Source organism: Sturnus vulgaris, unplaced genomic scaffold (assembly GCF_052056855.1).
Source record: "Sturnus vulgaris isolate bStuVul1 unplaced genomic scaffold, bStuVul1.hap1 Scaffold_1138, whole genome shotgun sequence".
In the NCBI taxonomy this organism is placed as follows: domain Eukaryota; kingdom Metazoa; phylum Chordata; class Aves; order Passeriformes; family Sturnidae; genus Sturnus; species Sturnus vulgaris.
Window position 1 is genome coordinate 49,089 of NW_028276043.1, and position 27,508 is coordinate 76,596.

At 47.3% G+C, this 27,508-nt stretch overlaps 1 protein-coding gene across 1 annotated transcript; it reads left to right on the forward strand.

Annotated features, from left to right (window-relative positions):
* Nucleotides 1-3,661: 3,661 nt before the first annotated feature.
* PPP4C (protein phosphatase 4 catalytic subunit) lies at nucleotides 3,662-26,103 on the forward strand. Its single transcript, XM_088157586.1, has 9 exons — nucleotides 3,662-3,679; nucleotides 9,257-9,372; nucleotides 9,472-9,523; nucleotides 13,407-13,457; nucleotides 14,068-14,169; nucleotides 17,371-17,544; nucleotides 19,507-19,633; nucleotides 22,837-23,026; nucleotides 25,423-26,103. The coding sequence occupies exons 2-9, from the start codon at nucleotides 9,275-9,277 to the stop codon at nucleotides 25,568-25,570; spliced, it is 942 nt and encodes a 313-aa protein (XP_088013712.1). The 5' UTR covers nucleotides 3,662-3,679; nucleotides 9,257-9,274; the 3' UTR covers nucleotides 25,571-26,103.
* Nucleotides 26,104-27,508: the final 1,405 nt, after the last annotated feature.

Consider the following 27,508-nt stretch of genomic DNA (forward strand, 5'->3'; position numbering starts at 1 on the left):
GTTGGAATCCAAAATTTGGGGATTTGGGGGGTTTGGATCCAAAAATTTGGGGATTTTGGGGTGCTTGGAAAGAAAATTTGGGGATTTTGGGTGTTTGGAACCGAAATTTGGGGGATTTGAAACCCAAAATTTGGGGATTTGGGGAGTTTGGAGCCCAAAATTTGGGGATTTTGGGAGTTTGGAACCGAAATTTGGGGGGTTTGAAACCCGAAATTTGTGGGGGTTGGGGCGATTTAAACCAAAATTTGGGGATTTGGGGAGTTTGGAACCCAAAATTTGGGGGGTTTGGGTGATTTAAACAACTTGAGGGGTTTGGAACTCAAAATTTGGGGATTTTGGGAGCGTGAAACCAAAATTTGGGGGATTTGGGACCAAAACTTGGGGATTTTGGGGGGTTTGGAACTGAAATTTGGGGGGTTTGGGAGTTTGGAATGAAATTTGGGGGGTTTGGAACCCAAAATTTGGGGGGTTTGGAACTAAAATTTGGGGGATTTGGGTGATTTAAACAAAAATTTAGGGGATTTGGGGATTTTGGAAACAAAATTTGGGGATTTTGGGAGTTTGGAACTGAAATTTGGGGGGTTTGGAACCCAAAATTTGGGGGATTTGGGGACCAAAATTTGGGGATTTGGGGTGTTTGGAACCGAAATTTGGGGGGTTTGGAATAAAAATTTTGGAGTTTTGGGGGTTTGGAACCGAAATTTGGGGGGTTTGGAACCCAAAATTTGGGGATTTTGGGAGTTTGGGATCGAAATTTGGGAGATTTTGGGAGCTTGGAACCAAAATTTGGGGGGTTTGAAACCAAAATTTGGGGGATTTGAAACCGAAATTTGGGGGGGTTGGAATAAAAATTTGGGGGTTTTGGGTGTTTGGAACTGAAATTTGGGGGTTTGGAACCAAAAATTTGGGGGTTTTGGGGGGTTTGGAACCGAAATTTAGGGGTTTGGAACCAAAATTTTGGGATTTTGGGTGTTTGGAACTGAAATTTTGGGGGATTTGGGAATTTGGAACCGAAATTTGGGGGATTTGGGACCAAAATTTGGGGATTTTGGGAGTTTGAAACCCAAAATTTGGGGGATTTTGGGAGCTTGGAACCGAAATTTGGGGAGTTTAGAAATAAAATTTGGGGTTTTGGGTGTTTGGAACCGAAATTTGGGGGGTTTGGAATCCAAAATTTGGGGGATTTGAAACCCAAAATTTGGGGATTTTGGGGGCTTGGAACCGAAATTTGGGGGGTTTGGAATAAAAATTTTGGAGTTTTGGGGGGTTTGGAACCGAAATTTAGGGGGTTTGGGAGTTTGGGATCGAAATTTGGGGGGTTTGGGTGATTTAAACCAAAATTTGGGGGGGGGGGGGTGGCACCGAAATTTGGGGGGTTTTGAACCAAAATTTGGGGATTTGGGAGCTTGGAAAGAAAATTTGGGGGTTTTGGGTGTTTGGAATAAAAATTGGGGGGTTTGAAACCAAAATTTGGGGTTTTGGAACCCAAAATTTGGGAGTTTTGGGGGGTTTGGAACCGAAATTTGGGGGTTTGGAACCAAAATTTGGGGGTTTGGGGGAATTTGGAGCCCAAAATTTGGGGATTTTGGGGGGTTGAAACCGAAATTTGGGGGTTTGGAACCAAAATTCGGGGATTTTGGGAGCTTGGAACGAAAATTTGGGGGATTTGGGACCAAAATTTGGGGTTTTGGGAGTTTGGAACCGAAATTTGGGGGGTTTGAAACCCAAAATTTGGGGGATTTGGGTGATTTAAACAAAAACTTGAGAGGTTTGGAACCCAAAATTTGGGGATTTTGGGGGCTTGGAACCAAAATTTGGGGGGTTTGGGACCAAAATTTGGGGTTTTGGAAGTTTGAAACCAAAAATTTGGGGATTTTGGGGGCTTGGAACCGAAATTTGGGGGGTTTGGAATAAAAATTTTGGAGTTTTGGGGGGTTTGGAACCGAAATTTGGGGATTTGGGGGGTTTGGATCCAAAAATTTGGGGATTTTGGGGTGCTTGGAAAGAAAATTTGGGGATTTTGGGTGTTTGGAACCGAAATTTGGGGGGTTTGAAACCCGAAATTTGTGGGGGTTGGGGCGATTTAAACCAAAATTTGGGGATTTGGGGAGTTTGGAACCCAAAATTTGGGGGGTTTGGGTGATTTAAACAACTTGAGGGGTTTGGAACTCAAAATTTGGGGATTTTGGGAGCGTGAAACCAAAATTTGGGGGATTTGGGACCAAAACTTGGGGATTTTGGGGGGTTTGGAACTGAAATTTGGGGGGTTTGGGAGTTTGGAATGAAATTTGGGGGGTTTGGAACCCAAAATTTGGGGGGTTTGAAACTAAAACTTGGGGGATTTGGGTGATTTAAACAAAAATTTAGGGGATTTGGGGATTTTGGAAACAAAATTTGGGGATTTTGGGAGTTTGGAACCGAAATTTGGGGGATTTTAAACCCAAAATTTGGGGATTTGGGTGATTTAAACAAAAACTTGAGGGGTTTGGAACCCAAAATTTGGGGATTTTGGGGGCTTGAAACCAAAATTTGGGGGGTTTGGAAAAAAAATTTGGGGATTTTGGGAGTTTGGAACCGAAATTTGGGGGATTTGAAACCAAAAATTTGGGGATTTTGGGACCAAAATTTGGGGATTTTGGGAGTTTGGAACTGAAATTTTGGGGGGTTGAAACCCAAAATTTGGGGGATTTGGGTCATTTAAACAAAAATTTGGGGGGGTTTGAACCCAAAATTTGGGGATTTTGGGGGTTTGGAACCCAAATTTGGGGATTTTGGGAGTTTGGATCCAAAATTTGGGGTTTTTTGGGGTGATTTTGGGGTGATTTGAGCCGAAATTTTGGGAAGTTTTGGGGTTTGAGCCCAAATTTGGGTTTTTTGGGGGCGATTTTGGGAACCTTTGATCAAAAATTTTGGGAGGTTTTGGGGTTTTGACCCCAAATTTGGGGATTTTGGGACATTTCAACCCCAAATTTGGGGCTTTTGGGTTGATTTTGGGGTGGTTTGATCCCAAATTTGGATTTTTTGGGACATTTAAACCCCAAATTTGGGGTTTCTTTTTTTTTTTAGGGAGGTTCAACCCAAATTTTGGGGGGATTTTGGTGGGGTTGATGCCAAATTTTGAGGTTTTTGGGTCCCTTTTCCCACAAATTTCGGATTTTTTGATAATTTTGGGTTCATTTTCCCCCCAAATTTTGGGATTTTTCATAATTCTGGGTCCCTTTCCCCCCCAAATTTTTTATTTCGGGTAATTTTGGGTCCCTTTCCCCCTGGATTTTGGGATTTTGGGTAATTTTGGGTTCATTTCCCCCACAAATTCCGATTTTTTGGATGATTTTTGGTCTCTTTCCCCTTCAATTCCGCCTTCCCGGGCTGAATTTTGCGTCTTTTTTTTTCCCTCCCCGCTCGATTTTATTGACCCCGAACCTTTCCCGATCCCTTTCCCCACAAATTTCCAAAATCCGGGAATTTTTTCCCTTTTTTTTAATTAAAATTTCCTTTTATTTTTGCGATTTTTTTTTTCCGCCCCTTCAGCGCCATTTCCGCGCCGCTTCTCCCGCGCCGCCATTTTGTCTCCTCCTTCCTCCTCCCCTCGCGACTTCCGGTTCGCCACTTCCGCTTCCGGACTTCCGGGGGTGGGCGTGACCGGAAGTGACGCGCGCAGGCGGCGGCGGGGCCGGCGGTGCGTCCGGGCTTGGGGTTTTTAAACAAAATTTAATTTTTTTTTTCATTTTTTGGGGCGAATTTTGGGGAATTTGGGGAATTTTGGGGATTTCCGGGAGGTTCCGGGAAGGGTTTGGGGGATCCTGAGGGGGTTGGGGGAGTCCCGGGCTGGGATTTTGGGGGAAATTTGGGGGAAAATTTGGGATTTTTGGGGGATTTTTGAGGGGGAATTTGGGGTAAAATTTGGGATTTTTGGGGATTTTTGAGGGGAAATTTGGGGATTTTTGGGGAAATTTTGGGGGTTCCGGAGGGTTTGGTGAGGGAATTTGGGGGAATTTTGGGGGGATTTTGGGAATTTTGAGGGGATTTGGGGGAATTTTTGGGATTTTTGGGGGAATTTTGGGGGAATTTTGGGAATTTTTTGAGGGGGATTTGGGAGGAATTTTGGGGTTTTTTGGGGAAATTTTGGATTTTTGGGGGGATTTTGGGGAATTTGGGAGAAATTTTTGGGGATTTGGGGGAATTTTGGGAGAATTTTGGGGGAATTTTGAAGGGATTTGGGGGAATTTTTTGGGTTTTTTGGGAAATTTTTGGGAATTTTTTGAGGGGATTTGGGGGAATTTTGGGGGAATTTTTTAGGGCGATTTGGGAGGAATTTTGGGGGGAACTTTGGGATTTTTTTAGGGGGATTTGGGGAAATTTTGGGGAATTTTTTGAGGGAATTTGGGGGAATTTTTTGAGTTTTTTGGGGAATTTTGGGGAAATTTTGAGGGGATTTTTGGGAGGAATTTTGGGGGATTTTTGTGGGAATTTTTTGGAATTTTTTTGAGGGAATTTGGGGAATTTTCTGGGAATTTTGGGGAAATTTTGAGGGGATTTGGGAGGAATTTTTGGGGGAATTTTGGGATTTTTTTAGGGGGATTTGGGGGAATTTTTGGGAATTTTTTGAGGGAATTTGGGGGAATTTTTGGGGGAATTTTGGAGGAATTTTGGGGAATTTTTTAGGGGATTTGGGGGAATTTTGGGGAAATTTTGAGGGGATTTGGGAGGAATTTTGGGGGAATTTTTGGGGAATTTTTGGGATTTTTTAGGGGGATTTTTGGGAATTTTGAGAGAATTTTTCAGGGGATTTTGGGGAATTTTTGGGAGAATTTTGGGGAAATTTTGAGGGGAATTTGGGAGAAATTTTAGGGGAATTTTGGGAATTTTTTTAGGGGATTTGGGGGAATTTTGGGGAATTTTTTAGGGGGATTTGGGAGGAATTTTGGGGAAATTTTTGAGGGAATTTTTGGAAAATTTTTAGGAGGAATTTGGGGAATTTTTAGGGGAAATTTTTGGGATTTTTTTGGGGGGAATTTCGGGAATTTGGGGGGAATTTTTTGGGAGAATTTTGAGGAATTTTGGGGTTTTTTGGGGGAGGGTTCAGGGGGGGATTTTTGGGAAATTTGGGATTTTTTGGGGGGATTTTGGGAAAACTTTGGGGGAATTTGGGGAATTTTTGGGGAATTTTTGGGGAATTTTTTTTTTATTTTTTTGGGAATTTTTTGGGAATTTTTTGGGATTTTTTGGGAATTTTTTGGGAATTTTTTGGGGATTTTTTGGGAATTTTTTGGGGAATTTTGTTGGAATTTTTGGGGTTTTTTGGGGTCTCTGTTTGGGGGAGGAGCAGTTGGGGGTTAATTAATGACGTCACTAATTAATGGGGGATTTAATGAATGCATTAATGGAGATTCCACCCCTTGTTAATGAGGAACTGGGGCTTAATTAATTACCCAGGGCTCATTAATTACCCCTGGCAGGGGTTAATTACCCCCAGGATCAGGTTAATCAATTAATGAGGATGTTAATGAATTAATTAAAGGATTAATTAACCCATCCAGGAGGGTTTTAACCCTTTCCAAACTTTTTTTAATGAGAAATTGAGGCTTAATTAATTACCCAGGGCTCATTAATTACCCCTGGCAGGGGTTAATTAGTCCCAGGGTCGGGTTAATCAATTAATGAGGGTCTTAATTAATTAATTAGGGGGACAATTAACTCATCCAGGAGGGTTTTAACCCCTTCAAAACCACTTTTTAATGGGAAATTTGGGCTTAATTAATTACCCAGGGCTCATTAATTACCTCTGGCACGGGTTAATTAGTCCCAGGGTCAGGTTAATCAATTAATGAGGGCCCTAATTAATTAATTAAAGGATTAATTAACCCATCCAGGAGGGTTTTAACCCCTTCCAAACTTTTTTTAATGAGGAATTGAGACTTAATTAATTACCCGGGGCTCATTAATTACCCCTAGCAGGGCCTAATTACCCCAGGGATCACTTAAATAAATTACTGAGGTTGCTAATTAATTAATTAAAGGATTAATTAACCCATCCAGGAGGGTTTTAACCCCTTCCAATCCACTTTCCCTTAATTATTAATGAGAAATTGATAATTAATTACCCCCAGGGCTCATTAATTACCCCTGGCACGGGTTAAAGTCCCAGGGTCAGGTTCATCAATTGCTGAGGTTGCTAATTAATTAATTAAAGGATTAATTAACCCATCCAGGAGGGTTTTAACCCCTTCCAATCCACTTTTCCCAGAGTTTTTAATGAGAAATTGATAATTAATTACCCCCAGGGTTCATTAATTACCCATGGCACGGGTTAATTAGTCCCAGGATCAGGTTCATCAATTAATGAGGGTCTTAATTAACTAATTAAGGGGTTCATTAACTCATCCAGGAGGGTTTTAACCCCTTCCAGTCCCCTTATTATTGAGAAATCGAGGCTTAATTAATGACCCAGGGCTCATTAATTACCCCTGGCAGGGCTTAATTACCCTCAGGATCAAGTCAAGCAATTAATGAGGGTCTTAATTAATTAATTAAAGGATTAATTAACCCATCCAGGAGGGTTTTAACCCCTTCCAATCCACTTTTCCCAGAGTTTTTAATGAGAAATTGATAATTAATTACCCCCAGGGTTCATTAATTACCTCTGGCACGGGTTAATTAGTCCCACGGTCAGGTTCATCAATTAATGAGGGTCTTAATTAACTAATTAAGGGGTTAATTAACTCATCCAGGAAGGTTTTAACCCCTTCCAGTCCCCTTATTAATGAGAAATCGAGGCTAAATTAATTACCCAGGGCTCATTAATGACCCCTGGCAGGGCTTAATTACTCTTAGGATCAAGTCAAGCAATTAATGAGGGTCTTAATTAGTTAATTAAAAAGATAATTAATTCATGCAGGAGGGTTTTAACCCCTTCCAATCCACTTTTCCCTTAGTTATTAATGAGAAATTGTTAATTAATTACCCCCAGGGCTCATTAACTACCTCTGGCACGGGTTAATTAGTCCCACGGTCAGGTTCATCAATTAATGAGGGTCTTAATTAATTAATTAGGGGGATAATTAACCCATCCAGGAAGGTTTTAATCCTTTCCAGTCCCCTTATTAATGAGAAATCGAGGCTTAATTAATGACCCAGGGCTCATTAATTACCCCTGGCAGGGGTTAATTAGTCCCAGGGTCGGGTTAATCAATTAATGAGGGTCTTAATTAATTAATTAGGGGGACAATTAACTCATCCAGGAGGGTTTTAACCCCTTCAAAACCACTTTTTAATGGGAAATTTGGGCTTAATTAATTACCCAGGGCTCATTAATTACCCCTGGCAGGGGTTAATTACCCCCAGGATCAGGTCCATCAATTAACGAGGGTGATAATTAATTAATTAATGGGATAATTAACCCATCCAGGAGGGTTTTAACCCCTTCCAAACTTTTTTTAATGAGAAATTGAGACTTAATTAATTACCCGGGGCTCATTAATTACCCCTGGAATGGGTTAATTAGTTCCACGACCAGGTTAATCAATTAATTAGGGTGCTGACTAATTAATTAAGGGAATAATTAACCCATCCAGGAGGGTTTTAAGCCCTTCAAAACCACTTTTGAATGGGAAATTGGGGCTTAATTAATGACCCAGGGCTCATTAATAACCCCTGGCAGGGCTTAATTACCCTCAGGATCAAGTCAAGCAATTAATGAGGGTCTTAATTAATTAATTAAAGGATTAATTAACTCATCCAGGAGGGTTTTAACCCCTTCCAATCCACTTTTCCCAGAGTTTTTAATGAGAAATTGATAATTAATTACCCCCAGGGCTCATTAATTACCCATGGCACGGGTTAATTAGTCCCAGGGTCAGGTTCATCAATTAATGAGGGTCTTAATTAACTAATTAAGGGGTTAATTAACTCATCCAGGAGGGTTTTAACCCCTTCCAGTCCCCTTATTAATGAGAAATCGAGGCTTAATTAATTACCCAGGGCTCATTAATTAGCCCTGGCAGGGCTTAATTACTCTCAGGATCAAGTCAAGCAATTAATGAGGGTCTTAATTAACTAATTAAGGGGTTAATTAACTCATCCAGGAGGGTTTTAACCCCTTCCAATCCACTTTTCCCAGAGTTATTAATGAGAAATTGATAATTAATAACCTCCAGGGCTCATTAATTACCTCTGGCATGGGTTAATTAGTCCCAGGATCAGGGTAATCAATTAATGAGGGTCTTAATTAATTAATTAAGGGGTTAATTAACCCATCCAGGAGGGTTTTAACCACTTCCAGTCCCCTTATTATTGAGAAATCGAGGCTTAATTAATGACCCAGGGCTCATTAATTAGCCCTGGCAGGGCTTAATTACCCTCAGGATCAAGTCAAGCAATTAATGAGGGTCTTAATTAATTAATTAAAGGATTAATTAACCCATCCAGGAGGGTTTTAACCCCTTCCAATCCACTTTTCCCAGAGTTATTAATGAGAAATTGATAATTAATTACCCCCAGGCTTCATTAATTACCTCTGGCAGGGGTTAATTAGTCCCAGGGTCAGGTCCATCAATTAATGAGGGTCTTAATTAACTAATTCGGGGGACAATTAACCCATCCAGGAGGGTTTTAACCCTTTCCAGTCACCTTATTAATGGGAAATCGAGGCTTAATTAATTACCCAGGGCTCATTAATAACCCCTGGCAGGGCTTAATTACCCTCAGGATCAAGTCAAGCAATTAATGAGGGTGATAATTAATTAATTAAGGGGATAATTAATTCATCCAGGAGGGTTTTAACCCCTTCCAAACTTTTTTAAATGAGAAATTGAGACTTAATTAATTACCCAGGGCTCATTAATTACCCCTGGAATGGGTTAATTAGTTCCACGACCAGGTTAATCAATTAATTAGGGTGATAATTAATTAATTAATGGGTTAATTAACCCGTCCAGGATCCTTTTAACCCCTTCCAATCCACTTTTTAATGGCAAATTTGGGCTTAATTACCCCCAGGGCTCATTAATTACCTCTGGCACGGGTTAATTAGTCCCAGGATCTGGTCAATCAATTAACGAGGGTCTTAATTAATTAATTAAGGGGATAATTAATTCATGCAGGAGGGTTTTAACCCCTTCCAATCCACTTTTCCCTTAGTTATTGATGAGAAATTGATAATTAATTACCCCCAGGCTTCATTAATTACCTCTGCCACGGGTTAATTAGTCCCAGGGTCAGGTCCATCAATTAACGAGGGTGTTAATGAATTAATTAGGGGTTAATTGGGGCGGCCATGGGGGAGCTGAGTGACCTGGACCGACAGATCGAGCAACTGAGACGCTGCGAGCTCATCAAGGAGAGCGAGGTCAAGGCCCTGTGCGCCAAGGCCCGGTAATTAATCATTAATTAATCCATTAATTAGCTCGTTAATTGGTTAATTAGGGCGTTAATGGAGGGATTGATGGGGTTTTGTTGTTGTTGTGGTTGCAGGGAGATCCTGGTGGAGGAGAGCAACGTGCAGAGAGTGGATTCGCCCGTCACGGTCTGCGGGGAATTTTGGGGATTTTTGGGGATTTTTTGGGGGGTTTGGGGATTTTGGGGAAAATTTGGGATTTTTTGGGGATTTTTTGGGATTTTTGGGGGATTTTTTAGGGATTTTTTGGGGATTTTTTGGGGATTTTTTGAGATTTTTTGGGGATTTTTTGGGGATTTTTTGAGATTTTTGGGGGATTTTTTGGGGATTTTTTGGGGATTTTTTGGGATTTTTTGGGATTTTTGGGGATTTCTTGGGGATTTTTTGGGGATTTTTTGGGGATTTTTTAGGGATTTTTGGGGATTTTTTAGGGATTTTTTGGGGATTTTTTGGGGATTTTTTGGGGATTTTTTGGGGATTTTTGGGATTTTTTGGGATTTTTTGGGGATTTTTTGGGGATTTTTGGGGATTTTTTGGGGTTTTTTTGGATTTTTTAGGGATTTTTTAGGGATTTTGGGGGGATTTTTTTTGGGATTTTTTAGGATTTTTTGGGGATTTTGGGGGATTTTTTGGGGATTTTTTGGGGATTTCTTGGGGGATTTTTTGGGATTTTTTGGATTTTTGGGGGATTTTTTGGGATTTTTGGGGATTTTTTGGGGATTTTTTTGGATTTTTTGGGGATTTTTTGGGGATTTTTTTGGGATTTTTTGGGATTTTTTGTGGATTTTTTGTGGATTTTTGGGGATTTTTTGGGGATTTTTGGGGGATTTTTTGGGGGTTTTTTGGGATTTTTTTTGGGATTTTTTGGGATTTTTTGTGGATTTTTTGGGGATTTTTTGGGGATTATTTGGGGATTTTTTGGGATTTTTTGGGGATTTTTTGGGGATTTTTGGGGATTTTTTAGGGATTTTTTGGGGATTTTTTGGGGATTTTTGGGGATTTTTTGGGGATTTTTTGGGGATTTTTTGGGGATTTTTTGGGGATTTTTTTGGGGATTTTTTGGGGATTTTTTGGGGTTTTTTTGGATTTTTTAGGGATTTTTTAGGGATTTTTGGGGGATTTTTTTTGGGATTTTTTAGGATTTTTTGGGGATTTTGGGGGATTTTTTGGGGATTTTTTGGGGATTTCTTGGGGGATTTTTTGGGATTTTTTGGATTTTTGGGGGATTTTTTAGGGATTTTTGAGGGATTTTTTGGAGATTTTTTGGGATTTTTTTGGGATTTTTTGGGGATTTTTTGGGGATTTTTTGGGATTTTTGGGGATTTTTTTGGATTTTTGGGGGATTTTTTGGGATTTTTTGGGGATTTTTTTGGGGACTTTTTAGGGTTTTTTAAGGATTTTTTGGGGGATTTTTTGGGGATTTTTTGGGGATTATTTTGGATTTTTTTTATTTTTTGGGGATTTTTTTGGGATTTTTTGGGATTTTTAAGGGAATTTTGAGGGATTTTTGAGGGATTTTTTGGGGATTTTTTGGGGATTTTTTTGGGGATTTTTTTGGGATTTTTTTGGGGTTTTTTTTTGGATTTTTTTGGGATTTATTGGGATTTTTTAGGGATTTTTTGGGGATTTTTTGGTGGATTTTTTGGGGATTTTTTTTGGATTTTTTTGGGATTTATTGGGATTTTTTAGGGATTTTTTGGGGATTTTTGGGGGATTTTTTGGGGATTTTTGGGATTTATTTGGGATTTTTTTGGGATTTTTAAGGGATTTTTTGAGGATTTTTTGGGGATTTTTGGGGGATTTTTTGGGATTTTTTTGGATTTTTTGGGGATTTTTTTGGATTTTTTGGGGAGTTTTTGGGACTTTTGGGGGATTTTTTTGGATTTTTTGGGGATTTTTTTGGGATTTTTTGGGATTTTTTGTGGATTTTTTGGGGATTTTTGGGGATTTTTTGGGGATTTTTGGGGGATTTTTTGGGGGTTTTTTGGGATTTTTTTTGGGATTTTTTGGGATTTTTTGTGGATTTTTTGGGGATTTTTTGGGGATTTTTTGGGGATTTTTTGGGATTTTTTGGGGATTTTTTGGGGATTTTTTGGGATTTTTTAGGGATTTTTTGGGGATTTTTTGGGATTTTTTAGGGATTTTTGGGGGATTTTTTGGGGATTTTTAAGGGAATTTTTTGGGATTTTTTGGGGATTTTTTGGGGATTTTTTTGGTGGATTTTTTGGGGATTTTTTTTGGATTTTTTTGGGATTTATTGGGATTTTTTAGGGATTTTTTGGGGATTTTTTTTGGGGATTTTTTGGGGATTTTTTTGGGGGATTTTTTGGGGGTTTTTTGGGATTTTTTTTGGGATTTTTTGGGATTTTTTGTGGATTTTTTGGGGATTTCTTGGGGGATTTTTTGGGATTTTTTGGATTTTTGGGGGATTTTTTAGGGATTTTTGAGGGATTTTTTTGGGATTTTTTGGGATTTTTTAGGGATTTTTTTGGGATTTTTTAGGTGGATTTTTTGGGGATTTTTGGGGATTTTTTTGGGGATTTTTTGGGATTTTTTGGGGATTTTTGGGGATTTTTTTGGGGATTTTTTGGGGATTTTTTTGGGATTTTTTGGGATTTTTTTGCTTACTTTTTAAGGATTTTTGGGGATTTTTTTGGGAACTTTTTAGGATTTTTTAAGGATTTTTTGGGGATTTTTTGGGATTTTTTTCAGGATTTTTTTTGATTTTTTTTTTTTTTTTTTTTTTTTTTTTTTTGGGATTTTTTTGGGATTTTTTTGGAATTTTTGGGGATTTTTTGGGGATTTTTTAGGGTTTTTTAAGGATTTTTTTTTTTATTTTTGGGGATTTTTTTCTGATTTTTTGGGGATTTTTTTGGGATTTTTTTCAGGATTGGGGATTTTTTTGGCAGAATTTTTGGAATTTTTTTAGGGATTTTTTTTGGATTTTTTGGGATTTATTTTGGGATTTTTTTGGGAATTTTTTGGAATTTTTTGTGGATTTTTTGGCATTTTGGGGGGAATTTTTGGGTATTTTTGAGATTTTTTCGGGATTTTTGGGGGGGAATTTTTGGGGAATTTTTGGGAAAAATTTGGGATTTTTTTTGGATTTTTAGAGGATTTTTTTATATGTTTTTCTTTTATTTTTTGGGGGATTTTTGGGGATTTTTTTGGGAATTTTTGGGGATTATTTGCGATTTTTTGGGGGGATTTTTGGGGGATTTTTTGGATTTTTGGGGGATTTTTTGGGGATTTTTTGGGGATTTTTTTGGATTTTTTTCGGATTTTTTTGGGATTTTTTGGGGATTTTTTTCTGATTTTTTAGGGATTTTGGGGATTTTTGGGGGATTTTTTGGGATTTTTTGGGGGGGATTTTTTATAATTTTTTGGGATTTTTTTTTTTGGTTTTTTTAGGAATTTTTGGGGAATTTTTGGGGAAAAATAGGGAAAATTTTGGGGGGCTTGGAGGATTTTTTGGGGATTTTTTTTTTATTTTTTGGGGATTTTTGGGGGATTTTTTGGGATTTTTTTGGGGATTTTTTGGGGATTTTTTGGGATGATTTTTGGGGATTTTTTGGTTTATTTTGGGTCATTTTTGGGTAATTTTTGGGGACATTTTGGGGGATATTTTGGGTGGATTTTGGGGTATTTTTTGGGATATTTTTTTATTTTTGGGGACATTTTTGGGGTAATTTTTGGGATATTTTTGGGACATTTTGGGGGATTTTTGGGATATTTTTTGGGATATTTTGGTCAAATTTTGGGGCCATTTTTGGGTCATTTTTGGGCCATTTTTGGGATATTTTTGGGGAAATTTTGGGGCCATTTTTGGGGTAATTTTTGGGATATTTTTGGGACATTTTGGGTGATTTTTGGGATATTTTTTGGGAAATTTTGGGGAAATTTTGGGGCCATTTTTGGGATAATTTGGGTGATTTTTTGGAAATTTTTGGGATATTTTTGGGGCCATTTTTGGGGCCATTTTTGGGGACGTTTGGTGTCTTTGCCCCCCCAGGTGTGCGGGGACATCCACGGACAATTCTACGACCTCAAGGAGCTCTTCAGGGTGAGAGACACACCTGGGCACACCTGGGCACACCTGGGATACACCTGGGGACACCTGGGCACACCTGGGCACACCTGGGGACACCTGGGATACACCTGGGCACACCTGGGCACACCTGGGCACACCTGGGATACACCTGGGCACACCTGGGATACACCTGGGCACACCTGGGCACACCTGGGCACACCTGGGCACACCTGGGATACACCTGGGCACACCTGGGACACACCTGGACACACCTGGGCACACCTGGGACACACCTGGACACACCTGGGGACAGCTGGGACACACCTGGGATACACCTGCGATACACCTGGGATACACCTGGGCACACCTGGGATACACCTGGGATACACCTGGGGACACCTGGGATACACCTGGGATACACCTGGGACACACCTGGGCACACCTGGACACACCTGGGATACACCTGGGCACACCTGGGATACACCTGGGATACACCTGGGCACACCTGGGATACACCTGGGGACACCTGGGCACACCTGGGATGCACCTGTGTCTCACCTGTCTCTCACCTCTGTCTCACCTGTGTCTCACCTGTGTCTCACCTGTGTCTCACCTGTCTCTCACCTGTGTCTCACCTGTGCAGGTGGGTGGGGATGTACCTGAGACCAATTACCTGTTCATGGGCGACTTCGTCGACCGCGGCTTCTACAGCGTGGAGACCTTCCTGCTGCTGCTGGCCCTAAAGGTGAGCTCACCTGGACAGGTGAGACAGGTAAGGGACAGGTGTGAGCTCACCTGGACAGGTGAGACAGGTAAGGGACAGGTGTGAGCTCACCTGGACAGGTGAGACAGGTAAGGGACAGGTGTGAGCTCACCTGGACAGGTGAGACAGGTAAGGGACAGGTGTGAGCTCACCTGGACAGGTGAGACAGGTAAGGGACAGGTGTGAGCTCACCTGGACAGGTGAGACAGGTAAGGGACAGGTGTGTCACCTGGGACAGGTGTGGGACAGGTGTGAGCTCACCTGGACAGGTGAGACAGGTAAGGGACAGGTGTGAGCTCACCTGGACAGGTAAGGGACAGGTGTGTCACCTGGGACAGGTGTGGGACAGGTGTGAGCTCACCTGGACAGGTGTGCACAGGTAAGGGACAGGTGTGTTACCTGGGACAGGTGTGGGACAGGTGTGAGCTCACCTGGACAGGTAAGAGATAGGTAAGGGACAGGTGTGTTACCTGAGACAGGTGGGACAGGTGTGAGCTCACCTGGACAGGTGTGCACAGGTAAGGGACAGGTAAGGGACAGGTGTGTTACCTGGGACAGGTGTGGGACAGGTGTGAGCTCACCTGGACAGGTGTGCACAGGTAAGGGACAGGTAAGGGACAGGTGTGTTACCTGGGACAGGTGTGGACAGGTGTGAGCTCACCTGGACAGGTGAGACAGGTAAGGGACAGGTAAGGGACAGGTGTGTTACCTGGTACAGGTGTGGGACAGGTGTGAGTTCACCTGGACAGGTGTGCACAGGTAAGGGACAGGTGTGTTACCTGGGACAGGTGTGGGACAGGTGTGAGTTCACCTGGACAGGTGAGACTGGTAAGGGACAGGTGTGGGACAGGTTTGAGCTCACCTGGAGAGGTGTGAACAGGTAAGGGACAGGTAAGAGCTCACCTGGACAGGTGAGACAGGTAAGGGAGAGGTGTGAGCTCACCTGGACAGGTGAGACAGGTAAGAGACAGGTGTGAGCTCACCTGGACAGGTAAGAGATAGGTAAGGGACAGGTGTGTTACCTGAGACAGGTGGGACAGGTGTGAGCTCACCTGGACAGGTGTGCACAGGTAAGGGACAGGTAAGGGACAGGTGTGTTACCTGGGACAGGTGTGGGACAGGTGTGAGCTCACCTGGACAGGTGAGACAGGTAAGGGACAGGTGTGAGCTCACCTGGACAGGTGAGACAGGTAAGGGACAGGTAAGAGCTCACCTGGACAGGTGTGCACAGGTAAGGGACAGGTGTGTCACCTGGGACAGGTGAGAGCTCACCTGGACAGGTAAGGGACAGGTGTGGGACATGTGTGTTACCTGAGACAGGTGTGGACAGGTGTGAGCTCACCTGGACAGGTGAGACAGGTAAGAGACAGGGGTGGGACAGGTGTGAGCTCGCCTGGACAGGTGAGACAGGTAAGGGATAGGGGTGGGACAGGTGTGTTACCTGGGACAGGTGTGCACAGGTGTGAGCTCACCTGGACAGGTGGGACAGGTGTATTACCTGAGACAGGTGTGTCTGTGTGGAGACGTTTCTGTTGCTGCTGGCCCTAAAGGTGAGCTCACCTGGACAGGTAAGGGACAGGTGTGTCAGTGTGGATATGTTTTTGCTGCTGGTGGTGCTCAAGGTGAGCTCACCTGGACAGGTGAGACAGGTAAGGGACAGGTAAGGGACAGGTGTGAGCTCACCTGGACAGGTGTGGGACAGGTGTGAGCTCACCTGGACAGGTGAGACAGGTGTGGGACAGGTGTGCCACCTGGGACAGGTGTGAGCTCACCTGGACAGGTAAGGGACAGGTAAGAGCTCACCTGGATAGGTGAGACAGGTAAGGGACAGGTGTGGGACAGGTGTGTTACCTGGGACAGGTGTGGGACAGGTGTGAGCTCACCTGGACGGGTGGGACAGGTAAGAGACAGGTAAGGGACAGGGGTGGGACAGGTGTGAGTTCACTTGGACAGGTAAGGGACAGGTAAGGGACATGTGTGTTACCTGGGACAGGTGTGGGACAGGTGAGAGCTCACCTGGACAGGTGTGCACAGGTAAGGGACAGGTGTGGGTCAGGTGTGTAGCCTGGGACAGGTGTGTCAGTGTGGAGATGTTCCTGCTGCTGGTGACGCTCAAGGTGAGCTCACCTGGACAGGTGAGACAGGTGTGGGACAGGTGTGTTACCTCGGACAGGTGTGGGACAGGTGTGAGCTCACCTGGACAGGTGTGCACAGATAAGGGACAGGTGTGTTACCTGGGACAGGTGTGGTAGAGGTGTGAGCTCACCTGGACAGGTGTGCACAGGTAAGGGACAGGTGTGTTACCTGGGACAGGTGTAGGACAGGTCTGAGCTCACCTGGACAGGTGAGACAGGTAAGGGATAGGGGTGGGACAGGTGTTTTACCTGGGACAGGTGAGACAGGTGAGGGACAGAGACTCAGAGCAGGTGAAGGCCAGGTGTGACAACACCCCTCACCTGCGCACCTTGGGCGTGTCCCCAATGTCCCCTCACCTGCCCAGGTGTGCCCAGGTGTGCTCAGGTGTGTTACCTGTGGCCAGGTGAGGTACCCAGACCGGATCACGCTGATCAGAGGTAACCACGAGTGGCGGCAGATCACTCAGGTGTGGGGACACACCTGGACAGGTGATGCTGTATCTGTATCTAGGGATAGTTACCTGTGCTCAGGTGTGCTCAGGTGTGCTCAGGTGTGTCTCACCTGTCCAGGTGAGGTACCCAGACCGGATCACGCTGATCAGAGGTAACCACGAGTGGCGGCAGATCACTCAGGTGTAGGGACACACCTGGACAGGTGACGCTGTATCTCTATCTATGGATGCTTACCTGTGCCCAGGTGTGCTCAGGTGTGCTCAGGTGTGTTACCTGTGGCCAGGTGAGGTACCCAGACCGGATCACGCTGATCAGAGGTAACCACGAGTGGCGGCAGATCACTCAGGTGTGGGGACACACCTGGACAGGTGACGCTGTATCTGTTATTACCTGTGCCCAGGTGTGTTATACCTGACTCAGGTGTGTTACCTGTGGCCAGGTGAGGTACCCAGACCGGATCACGCTGATCAGAGGTAACCACGAGTCGCGGCAGATCACTCAGGTGTAGGGACACACCTGGACAGGTGACGCTGTATCTGTTATTACCTGTGCCCAGGTGTGTTATACCTGACTCAGGTGTGTGTCACCTGTCCAGGTGAGGTACCCAGACCGGATCACGCTGATCAGAGGTAACCACGAGTCGCGGCAGATCACTCAGGTGTACGGGTTTTACGACGAGTGCCTGCGCAAGTACGGCTCGGTCACCGTGTGGCGCTACTGCACCGAGATCTTCGACTACCTGAGCCTGTCGGCCATCATCGATGGGAAGGTGAGCTCACCTGGGCACACCTGGGCACACCTGGGATACACCTGGGATACACCTGGGATACACCTGGGGGTACCTGGAAGGGATTGGGACACACCTGGGGGCATCTGGGGACACCTGGAAGGGATTGGGATACACCTGGGGACACCTGGGCACACCTGGGGACACCTGGGATACACCTGGGACAGGTGGGGCACTGAGATTCTCGACTACCTGAGCCTGTCGGCCATCATCGATGGGAAGGTGAGCTCACCTGGGCACACCTGGGCACACCTGGGATATGCCTGGGCACAGCTGGAGGGGATTGGGATACACCTGGGATATACCTGGGGGCGCCTGGAGGGGATTGGGACACACCTGGGCACACCTGGGGACAGCTGAGATACACCTGGGCACACCTGGGATACACCTGGGGACACCTGGAAGGGATTGGGATACACCTGGGATACACCTGGGGACACCTGGGGACACCTGGGGACACCTTGGATCCACCTGGGCAGAGCTGGAGGGGATTGGGATCCACCTGGGCACACCTGGAAGGGATTGGGATACACCTGGGCACACCTGGGGGCACCTGGAGGGGATTGGGACACACCTGGGTACACCTGGGGACACCTGGGGACACCTGAGGGGGATTGGGATACACCTGGACACACCTGGGATACACCTGGGCGCAGCTGGAGGGGATTGGGATGCACCTGGGTACACCTGGGGGTACCTGGGATACACCTGGGATACACCTGGGATACACCTGGGGGTACCTGAGGAGGATTGGGATACACCTGGGGGCAGCTGGAGGGGATTGGGATACACCTGGGCACACCTGGGCACACCTGGGCACACCTGGGGACACCTGGGATACACCTGGGGACACCTGGGATACACCTGGGTACAGCTGGGACACACCTGGGACACACCTGGGGACACCTGGGATACACCTGGGGACACCTGGGATACACCTGGGACACACCTGGGGACACCTGGGATACACCTGGGACACACCTGGGGACACCTGGGAACACCTGGGATACACCTGGGGCAGGTGGGGGGGTGGGACACCAATGTCCCCAAATGTCCTGAAGTCCAAATTCCCCCAAAATTTCACCCAAAATCCTCCAAATTTCACCCAAATTTCACCCAAAATCCCCCAAATTTTTCCAAATTTTCGAATTTTCCCAAATTTCACCCAAATTTTCCCAAATTTTCCGATTTTCTGTGTCCACGGGGGCCTCAAAACCACCCAAAATCCCCCAAAATGCCCCAAAAATCCCCCAAATTTCACCCAAATTTCACCCAAAAATGTCTCAAAATCCCCCAAATTTCACCCAAATTTTCCCAAATTTCACCCAAAATCCCCCAAATTTCACCCCAAATCCCCCAAATTTCCCAAATTTCACCCAAATTTTCCCAAATTCCAGATTTTCTGTGTCCACGGGGGCCTCTCCCCGTCCATCCAGACCCTGGCCCCAAAATCCCCCAAATTTTACCCAAAATCCCCCAAATTTTTCCAATTTTCCCAAAATTTCCCAAAATTTTCCCCAAATTTCCCCCCAAATCCCCCAAATTTCACCCGAATTTCACCCAAATTTCACCCAAATTTCCCCCAAAATCCCCCAAAATCCCCCAAATTTTCCCAAATTTCCCAAATTTTCCCAAATTTCCAGATTTTCTGTGTCCACGGGGGCCTCTCGCCGTCCATCCAGACCCTGGCCCCAAAATCCCCCAAAAATCACCCAAATTTCACCCAAAATCCCCCAGATTTTTCCAATTTTCCCAAAATTTCCCCAAAGTTTCCCCAAATTTCCCTCCAAATCCTCCGAATTTCACCCAAATTTCCCCCAAATTTCCCCCAAAATCCCCCAAATTTCACCCGAATTTCACCCAAATTTCACCCAAAATCCCCCAAATTTCCCCAATTTCACCCAAATTTTCCCAAATTTCACCCAAATTTTCCCAAATTTCCAGATTTTCTGTGTCCACGGGGGCCTCTCTCCGTCCATCCAGACCCTGGATCAGATCAGAACCATCGACCGCAAGCAGGAGGTGCCCCACGACGGCCCCATGTGTGACCTGCTCTGGTCCGACCCCGAAGGTGAGCTCAGGTGTGCTCAGGTGTGCTCAGGTGAGCTCAGGTGAGCTGGGACAGGTGAGGGGGGGAGCCTAAAAAAATTCCAAAAAAATCCCGAAGAAAATCCCCCCAAAATTCCCCAAAATATAAAAGAAATCCCCCAAAAAATCCCAAAATTTGATGGTCCCAGGTGTGCTCAGGTGTGCTCAGGTGTGCTCAGGTGTGCTCAGGTGAGCTGGGACAGGTGAGGGGAGACACCCCAAAAAAATTCCCCAAAAATCCCCAAAAAAATCCTCCCAAAAAATCCCAAATTACAAAAGAAATCCCCCAAAAAATTCCAAAATTCGACGGGCCCAGGTGTGCTCAGGTGAGCTCAGGTGAGCTCAGGTGAGCTGGGACAGGTGAGGGGAGAACCCCAGAAAAATTCCCAAAAAAATCCCGAAGAAAATCCCCCCAAAATTCCCCAAAATATAAAAGAAATCCCCCCAAAATCCCCAAATTCGATGGGCTCAGGTGTGCTCAGGTGAGCTCAGGTGAGCTCAGGTGAGCTGGGACAGGTGAGGGGAGATACCCCAAAAAAATTCCCAAAAAATCCCCCAAAAATTCCCAGAAAAATTCCCCAAAATATAAAAGAAAATCTGCAAAAAAATCCCAAAAAATCCCAAAATTTGACGGCCCCAGGTGAGCTCAGGTGAGCTCAGGTGAGCTCAGGTGAGCGGGGACAGGTGAGGGGAGACACCCCAGAAAAATTAAAAAAAAAATCCCCAAAAAAAATCCTCCCAAAAAATCCCAAAATATAAAAGAAATCCCCCAAAAAATTCCAAAATTCGACGGGCCCAGGTGAGCTCAGGTGAGCTCAGGTGTGCTCAGGTGAGCTCAGGTGAGCTCAGGTGAGCTGGGACAGGTGAGGGGGGGAGCCTAAAAAAATTCCAAAAAAATCCCCCAAAAATTCCCAGAAAAATCCCACAAATATAAAAGAAAATCTGCAAAAAAATCCCAAAAAAGCCCAAAATTTGACGGCCCCAGGTGAGCTCAGGTGTGCCCAGGTGTGCTCAGGTGAGCTGGGACAGGTGAGTGGAGACACCCCAGAAAAATCCTGAAAAAAATCCCCAAAAAAATCCTCCCAAAAAATCCCAAAATATAAAAGAAATCCCCCAAAAAATTCCAAAATTCGACGGGCCCAGGTGTGCTCAGGTGAGCTCAGGTGAGCTCAGGTGAGCGGGGACAGGTGAGGGGAGACACCCCAAAAAAATTCCCAAAAAATCCCCCAAAAATTCCCAGAAAAATCCCACAAATAGAAATGAAAATCTGCAAAAAAATCCCAAAAAATCCCAAAATTTGACGGCCCCAGGTGTGCTCAGGTGAGCTCAGGTGAGCTCAGGTGAGCTGGGACAGGTGAGTGGAGACACCCCAGAAAAATCCTGAAAAAAATCCCCAAAAAAATCCTCCCAAAAAATCCCAAAATGTAAAAGAAATCCCCCAAAAAATCCCAGAATTCGACGGTCCCAGGTGTGCTCAGGTGAGCTCAGGTGAGCTCAGGTGAGCTGGGACAGGTGAGGGGAGACACCCCAGAAAAATTCCCCCAAAAAATCCAGAAAAAATCCTCCCAAAAATCCCCAAAATATAAAAGAAATCCCCAAAAATCCCCAAATGGGATGGCCCCAGGTGTGCTCAGGTGTGCTCAGGTGAGCTCAGGTGTGCTCAGGTGTGCTCAGGTGAGCTCAGGTGAGCTGGGACAGGTGAGGGGAGACACCCCAGAAAAATCCTGAAAAAAATCCCCAAAAAAATCCTCCCAAAAATCCAAAATTATAAAAGAAATCCCAAAAAATCCCAAAATTCGACGGGCCCAGGTGTGCTCAGGTGTGCTCAGGTGTGCTCAGGTGAGCTGGGACAGGTGAGGGGGGACACCCCAGAAAAATCCTGAAAAAAATCCTCCCCAAAAATCCGAAAATTATAAAAGAAATCCCAAAAAATTCCGAAATTTGACGGCCCCAGGTGTGCTCAGGTGTGCCCAGGTGTGCTCAGGTGAGCTCAGGTGAGCTGGGACAGGTGAGGGGGGGAGCCTAAAAAAATCCCCCCAAAAATCCCCAAATTCGACGGCCCCAGGTGTGACCTGGTCTGGTCCCACCCCCAAGGTGAGCACAGCTCACCTGAGCTCACCTGAGCTCACCTGTGTCTCACCTGTCTCTCACCTGTCTCTCACCTGTGTCTCAGACACCACAGGCTGGGGCGTGTCCCCGCGGGGCGCAGGTTACCTGTTCTCACCTGTGTCTCACCTGTCTCTCACCTGTTCTCACCTGTGTGCCACCTGTTCTCACCTGTCTCTCACCTGTCTCTCACCTGTCTCTCACCTGTGTCTCACCTGTCTCTCACCTGTGTCTCACCTGTGTCTCACCTGTCTCACCTGTGTCTCACCTGTGTCTCACCTGTGTCTCACCTGTATCTCACCTGTGTCTCACCTGAGCTCACCTGTGTCTCACCTGTCAGACACCACAGGCTGGGGCGTGTCCCCGCGGGGCGCGGGTTACCTGTTCTCACCTGTCTCTCACCTGTGTCTCACCTGTCAGACACCACAGGCTGGGGCGTGTCCCCGCGGGGCGCGGGTTACCTGTTCTCACCTGTCTCACCTGTGTCTCACCTGTATCTCAGACACCACAGGCTGGGGCGTGTCCCCGCGGGGCGCGGGTTACCTGTTCTCACCTGTCTCACCTGTGTCTCACCTGTGTCTCACCTGTGTCTCCCCTGTGTCTCACCTGTGTCTCACCTGTGTCTCACCTGTGTCTCACCTGTCAGACACCACAGGCTGGGGCGTGTCCCCGCGGGGCGCGGGTTACCTGTTCTCACCTGTCTCACCTGTATCTCACCTGTTCTCACCTGTCAGACACCACAGGCTGGGGCGTGTCCCCGCGGGGCGCGGGTTACCTGTTCTCACCTGTCTCACCTGTGTCTCACCTGTCTCTCACCTGAGCTCACCTGTCCCTCACCTGTGTCTCACCTGTGTCTCACCTCTCACCTGTGTCTCACCTGTGTCTCACCTGTGTCTCACCTGTCTCTCACCTGTATCTCACCTGTCTCTCACCTGTATCTCACCTGTATCTCACCTGTCTCACCTGTGTCTCACCTGTCCCTCACCTGTATCTCACCTGTGTCTCACCTGTGTCTCACCTGTGTCTCACCTGTCCCTCACCTGTATCTCACCTGTGTCTCACCTGTATCTCACCTGTCAGACACCACAGGTTGGGGCGTGTCCCCGCGGGGCGCGGGTTACCTGTTCGGCTCCGACGTGGTGGCTCAGTTCAACGCGGCCAACGAGGTGTCCATGATCTGCCGCGCCCACCAGCTCGTCATGGAGGGCTACAAGTGGCACTTCGGGGAGACCGTGCTCACCGTCTGGTCTGCGCCCAATTACTGCTACCGGTATGATAATTAGATGATAATTAACCCCTCATTAACCCCTCATTAAGTGCTAATTAAGTGGTAGGTGTATTAGGTACAGGTGTGGTTGGGGCGCACCTGTATGGAAAGTGATGGAGTGCAGGTGATGGATGGGAGCGTGGGAATGGTGTCCAATCACCACTTCCGGTATGCTAATGAGATGCTAATTAGATGCTAATTAGCTGCTAATTAGGTGGAAGTTATATCAGGTACAGGTATGGTTTAGTCACACCTGTACAGGAAGTGCTGGAGTGCAGGTGAGCGACTCTGGAGGTGGATTTGAGGGTGGGACTGGAGCCCAATCACCACTTCCGGTATGCTAATGAGATGCTAATTAGCCGCTAATTAAGTATGATTTACATGGCAGTTATATCAGGAACAGGTGAGGTTCGGACACACCTGTACAGGAAGCGATGGCGCCCAGGTGATGGATGGGAGTGTGGGACTGGTGTCCAATCACCACTTCCGGTATGCTAATGAGATGCTAATTAGCCGCTAATGAGGGGGGTCGGGATCCAATGGAGGTGACCTGGGGGTTACCTGGGGGACAGGTGAGGCCGGGTTTTACCTGCAGCTCCAGGTGAGTGAAACAGGTAAGAATTGAGCAAAAACCGTCATGACAATCTTTAATGAGATGCAAATGAGATGCAAATGAGATGCAAATGAGGTACAGGTGTGGGCTGGGACCTGGAGAGGGCTGCGATGAAGGGGCTCAGGTGAGCCTGAGGGGCTCCAGGTGAGCGGGACAGGTGAGAACGTGGCAAAAACCTCCCTTATAAATGCTTTCGATATGCAAATGAGATGCAAATGAGATGCAAATTAGGGCCGGGACACCAAGGGGGCCGAGCTGGGCACAGCCAGGTGAGTCTGGTCTGAGTTTGTGGCCTCCAGGTGAGCGGCACAGGTGAGTCCTTGATTAAAAACTGGGTCCAAAACTCTAAATGAGATGCAAATTATATGCAAATGAGATGTAAATGAGGACCGGGACACCAAGGGGGCCGAGCTGGGCGCAGCCAGGTGAGTCTGGGCTGGGTTTGGGGCCGCCAGGTGAGCGGGACAGGTGAATCCTTGATTAAAAACTGCTCTATAAAGTCTTAATGAGATGCAAATGAGATGCAAATGAGATTCAAATGAGATGCAAATGAGATGTAAATGAGGACCGGGACACCAAGGGGGCCGAGCTGGGCGCAGCCAGGTGAGTCTGGGCTGGGTTTGGGGCCGCCAGGTGAGCGGGACAGGTGAATCCTTGATATGTACATGAGATGTAAATGAAATGCAAATGAGATGCAAATGAGATGCAAATGAGGTACAGGTGTGCAGTGGGACCTGGAGGGGGCTGGGATTAAGGGGCTCAGGTGAGCCCGAGGGGCTCCAGGTGAGCGGGACAGGTGAGAACGCTGCAAAAAACCTTCCTGAGAATCGTTCTCAATATGCAAATGATATGCAAATGAGATGTAAATGAGATGCAAATTAGGTCCGGGACACCAAGGGGGTCGAGCTGGGGCAGCCAGGTGAGTCTGGGCTGGGTTTGTGGCCTCCAGGTGAGCAGGACAGGTGAGAACACTGCAAAAACCTTCATGAGAATATTTAATGAGATGCAAATGAGATTTAAATTTGGGCCGGGACACCAAGGGGGCCGAGCTGGGGCCAGCCAGGTGAGTCTGGGCTGGGTTTGGGGCCTCCAGGTGAGCGGCACAGGTGAGTCCTTGATTAAAAACTGCTCTATAAATTCTTAATGAGATGCAAATGAGATGCAAATGAGGTACAGGTGTGCAGTGGGACCTGGAGAGGGCTGCGATGAAGGGGCTCAGGTGAGCCTGAGGGGCTCCAGGTGAGCCGGACAGGTGAGAACGCTGTAAAAAACCTTCATGAGAATATTTAATGATATGCAAATGAGATGTAAATGAGATGCAAATTTGGGCCGGGACACCAAGGGGGCCGAGCTGGGCGCAGCCAGGTGAGTCTGGGCTGGGTTTGGGACCTCCAGGTGAGCGGCACAGGTGAGTCCTTGATTAAAAACTGCTCTATAAACTCTTAATGAGATGCAAATGAGATGCAAATGAGGTACAGGTGTGCGCTGGGACCTGGAGAGGGCTGCGATGAAGGGGCTCAGGTGAGCCTGAGGGGCTCCAGGTGAGCGGGACAGGTGAGAACGCTGCAAAAAACCTTCCTGAGAATCGTTCTCAATATGCAAACGATATGCAAATGATATGCAAAATGAGATGCAAATGAGATGCAAATTTGGGCCAGGACACCAAGGGGGCTGAGCTGGGCGCAGCCAGGTGAGTCTCGGCTGAGTTTGTGGCCTCCAGGTGAGCGGCACAGGTGAGAACACTGCAAAAACCCTTCATTATAATATTTAATGAGATGCAAATGAGCTGCGGGTTCCCGGCAGGTGCGGGGAACGTGGCGGCCATCTTGGAGCTGGACGAGCACCTGCAGAAGGAATTCATCATCTTCGAGGCGGCGCCGCAGGAGACGCGCGGGATCCCCGCCAAGAAACCCGTGGCCGATTACTTCCTGTGACACACCTGGACACACCTGGGCACACCTGGGCACACCTGGGGACACCTGGGGACGCTTGGGACACACCTGGGTACACCTGGGGGTGCCCAGGTCTGGCTGTGGGGGTCACCTGAGGTCACCGGGAGGGGCCTGGGATCTATCTGGGGGTTACCTGTGGCACACCTGGGACGCACCTGGGTATGGCCGGGGTACACCTGGGACGCACCTGGCGCTGCTGAGGTTGTTCTGGGGTCACCTGGGCACACCTGGGGACATGCAAAGTCACCTGGGGGTACCCAGGACGCACCTGAGGGTACCTGGGACATACCTGGGGGGTACCTGGGACATACTTGGGCACACCTGGGGACAGCCAAAGTCACCTGAGGTTACCCTGGGGGTACCCAGGATGCACCTGAAGGTAACTGGGACATACCTGGGGGTACCTGGGACTTACCTGGGGGTACCTATGACATACCTGGGCACACCTGGGGGTACCTGGGACATACCTGGCCACACCTGGGACATACCTGGCCACACCTAGGGGTACCTGGGCATACTTAGGGGTACCTGGGACGTACCTGGGGGTACCTGGGACACAGCTGAGGGTAGCTGGGACATACCTGGGCACACCTGGGGGTACCTAGGACCTACCTGGGGGTATCTGGGACATACCTGGGCTCACAGCTGGTGCCACACCTGAGCTCACCTGGGGTCACCAGGACATGGGGGAGGCCTGATGACCCCCGTGACCTTCAGGGTGACCCCCCCAGGTGACCTTTGGGGACCCCCCCCCAACCCCACCTCCTCCCTCCCCCCCCCCCCCCCCCCCCCCCCCCGCGCGCGTTTTTGGGGCGAAAACGGGGAATTTTTTTTTTTTTTTTTGTGTTTTCCGCTCCGTTTTGGCTCCGTTTGGATAAAAAAAATCAAAAAAGCCCAAAAAACGTTTCGGGAATTTGGGGATGGGTGGGAGGGTGAATCCCGTCCTGCTCTGAGGTACGGCCAAGATGGCGGCGCCCGCGGGGCCAAGATGGCGGCGCGCAGTCACGCGTGCCCGGTGGTCCAAGATGGCGGCCTGCAGGCCGGAAGTGCCGGTGCAGAGCGGAAGTGGAGACAAGCAAATGACGTGATGGGTCGGCCACAGCCTCTTTTCAGTAAGCCACGCCCACAAAGGGGCGGGGCAGACCGCGGCACTGAGCTGGCTCCTTCCCTTCACGTCAAATCTCGCGAGAGCGCGCGGGAAGGGTGGGAAAGGGGAGGTGGTTGGATAAAAGCGGAATCTCGCGAGAGTTCCCATTCAGAAGTTTTAAGGGTCTCGCGAAACTCGGGAAGGCGGGAAGGAGGGGGTAAGATCTCGCGAGAGCTCCCACCGAGATGCGTTACGGACTCGCGAGAGTTGGCGGGGCAGAACGAGTGGAGGGAGTCGAATCTCGCGAGACAACCCATTGAAACGCGCAGAGGTCTCGCGAGAATTGACGCGGCGGGAGGGCGGGAACAAGGGGAGCGAGGGAAAGGTGGGGAGAAATCTCGCGAGAACACCCATTGAGACGCACGGCGATCTCGCGAGACTTGCATGAAGGGCGGGAAGGAGGCGGGAGCGAGGGACGAGCCTCAGTTTTGTGGGGGGTGGTGAAATCTCGCGAGGGAGCCCCTAGAAAAGCGGTATGATCTCGCGAGACGTCGTTTGGAGGGAGGGGGACGAGGGAGGAGGAGGAAGGCCTGAAAGAGAGGGGAGGAAAGAGGGGGCAAAAATTCCGCTATAGCGCCCATAGGGAATCGTTACAATCTCGCGAGAATTCGCGTGGCGTCAGGGCGGGATGGAGTAGCGAGCCGGGAAGGCGAGCGGAGTGAGGGGAGGGCCGAAGTCTCGCGAGAGCGCCCATTCATACGCGCCGCGGTCCCGCGAGACTTGGCTTGGTGGAGGGGCGTTAAGGGGGGGGGGCAGGAGGAGCGAGATATCGC

Bases quoted from the DNA above. Each gene is read 5' to 3' on its own strand.
- PPP4C (XM_088157586.1), top strand. From the start codon at position 9,275: ATGGGGGAGCTGAGTGACCTGGACCGACAGATCGAGCAACTGAGACGC. The intron at 13,458-14,067 runs GTGAGAGACACA...TCACCTGTGCAG, and splicing joins ACCTCAAGGAGCTCTTCAGG to GTGGGTGGGGATGTACCTGA. The intron at 17,545-19,506 runs GTGAGCTCACCT...CCAAATTTCCAG, and splicing joins CGGCCATCATCGATGGGAAG to ATTTTCTGTGTCCACGGGGG.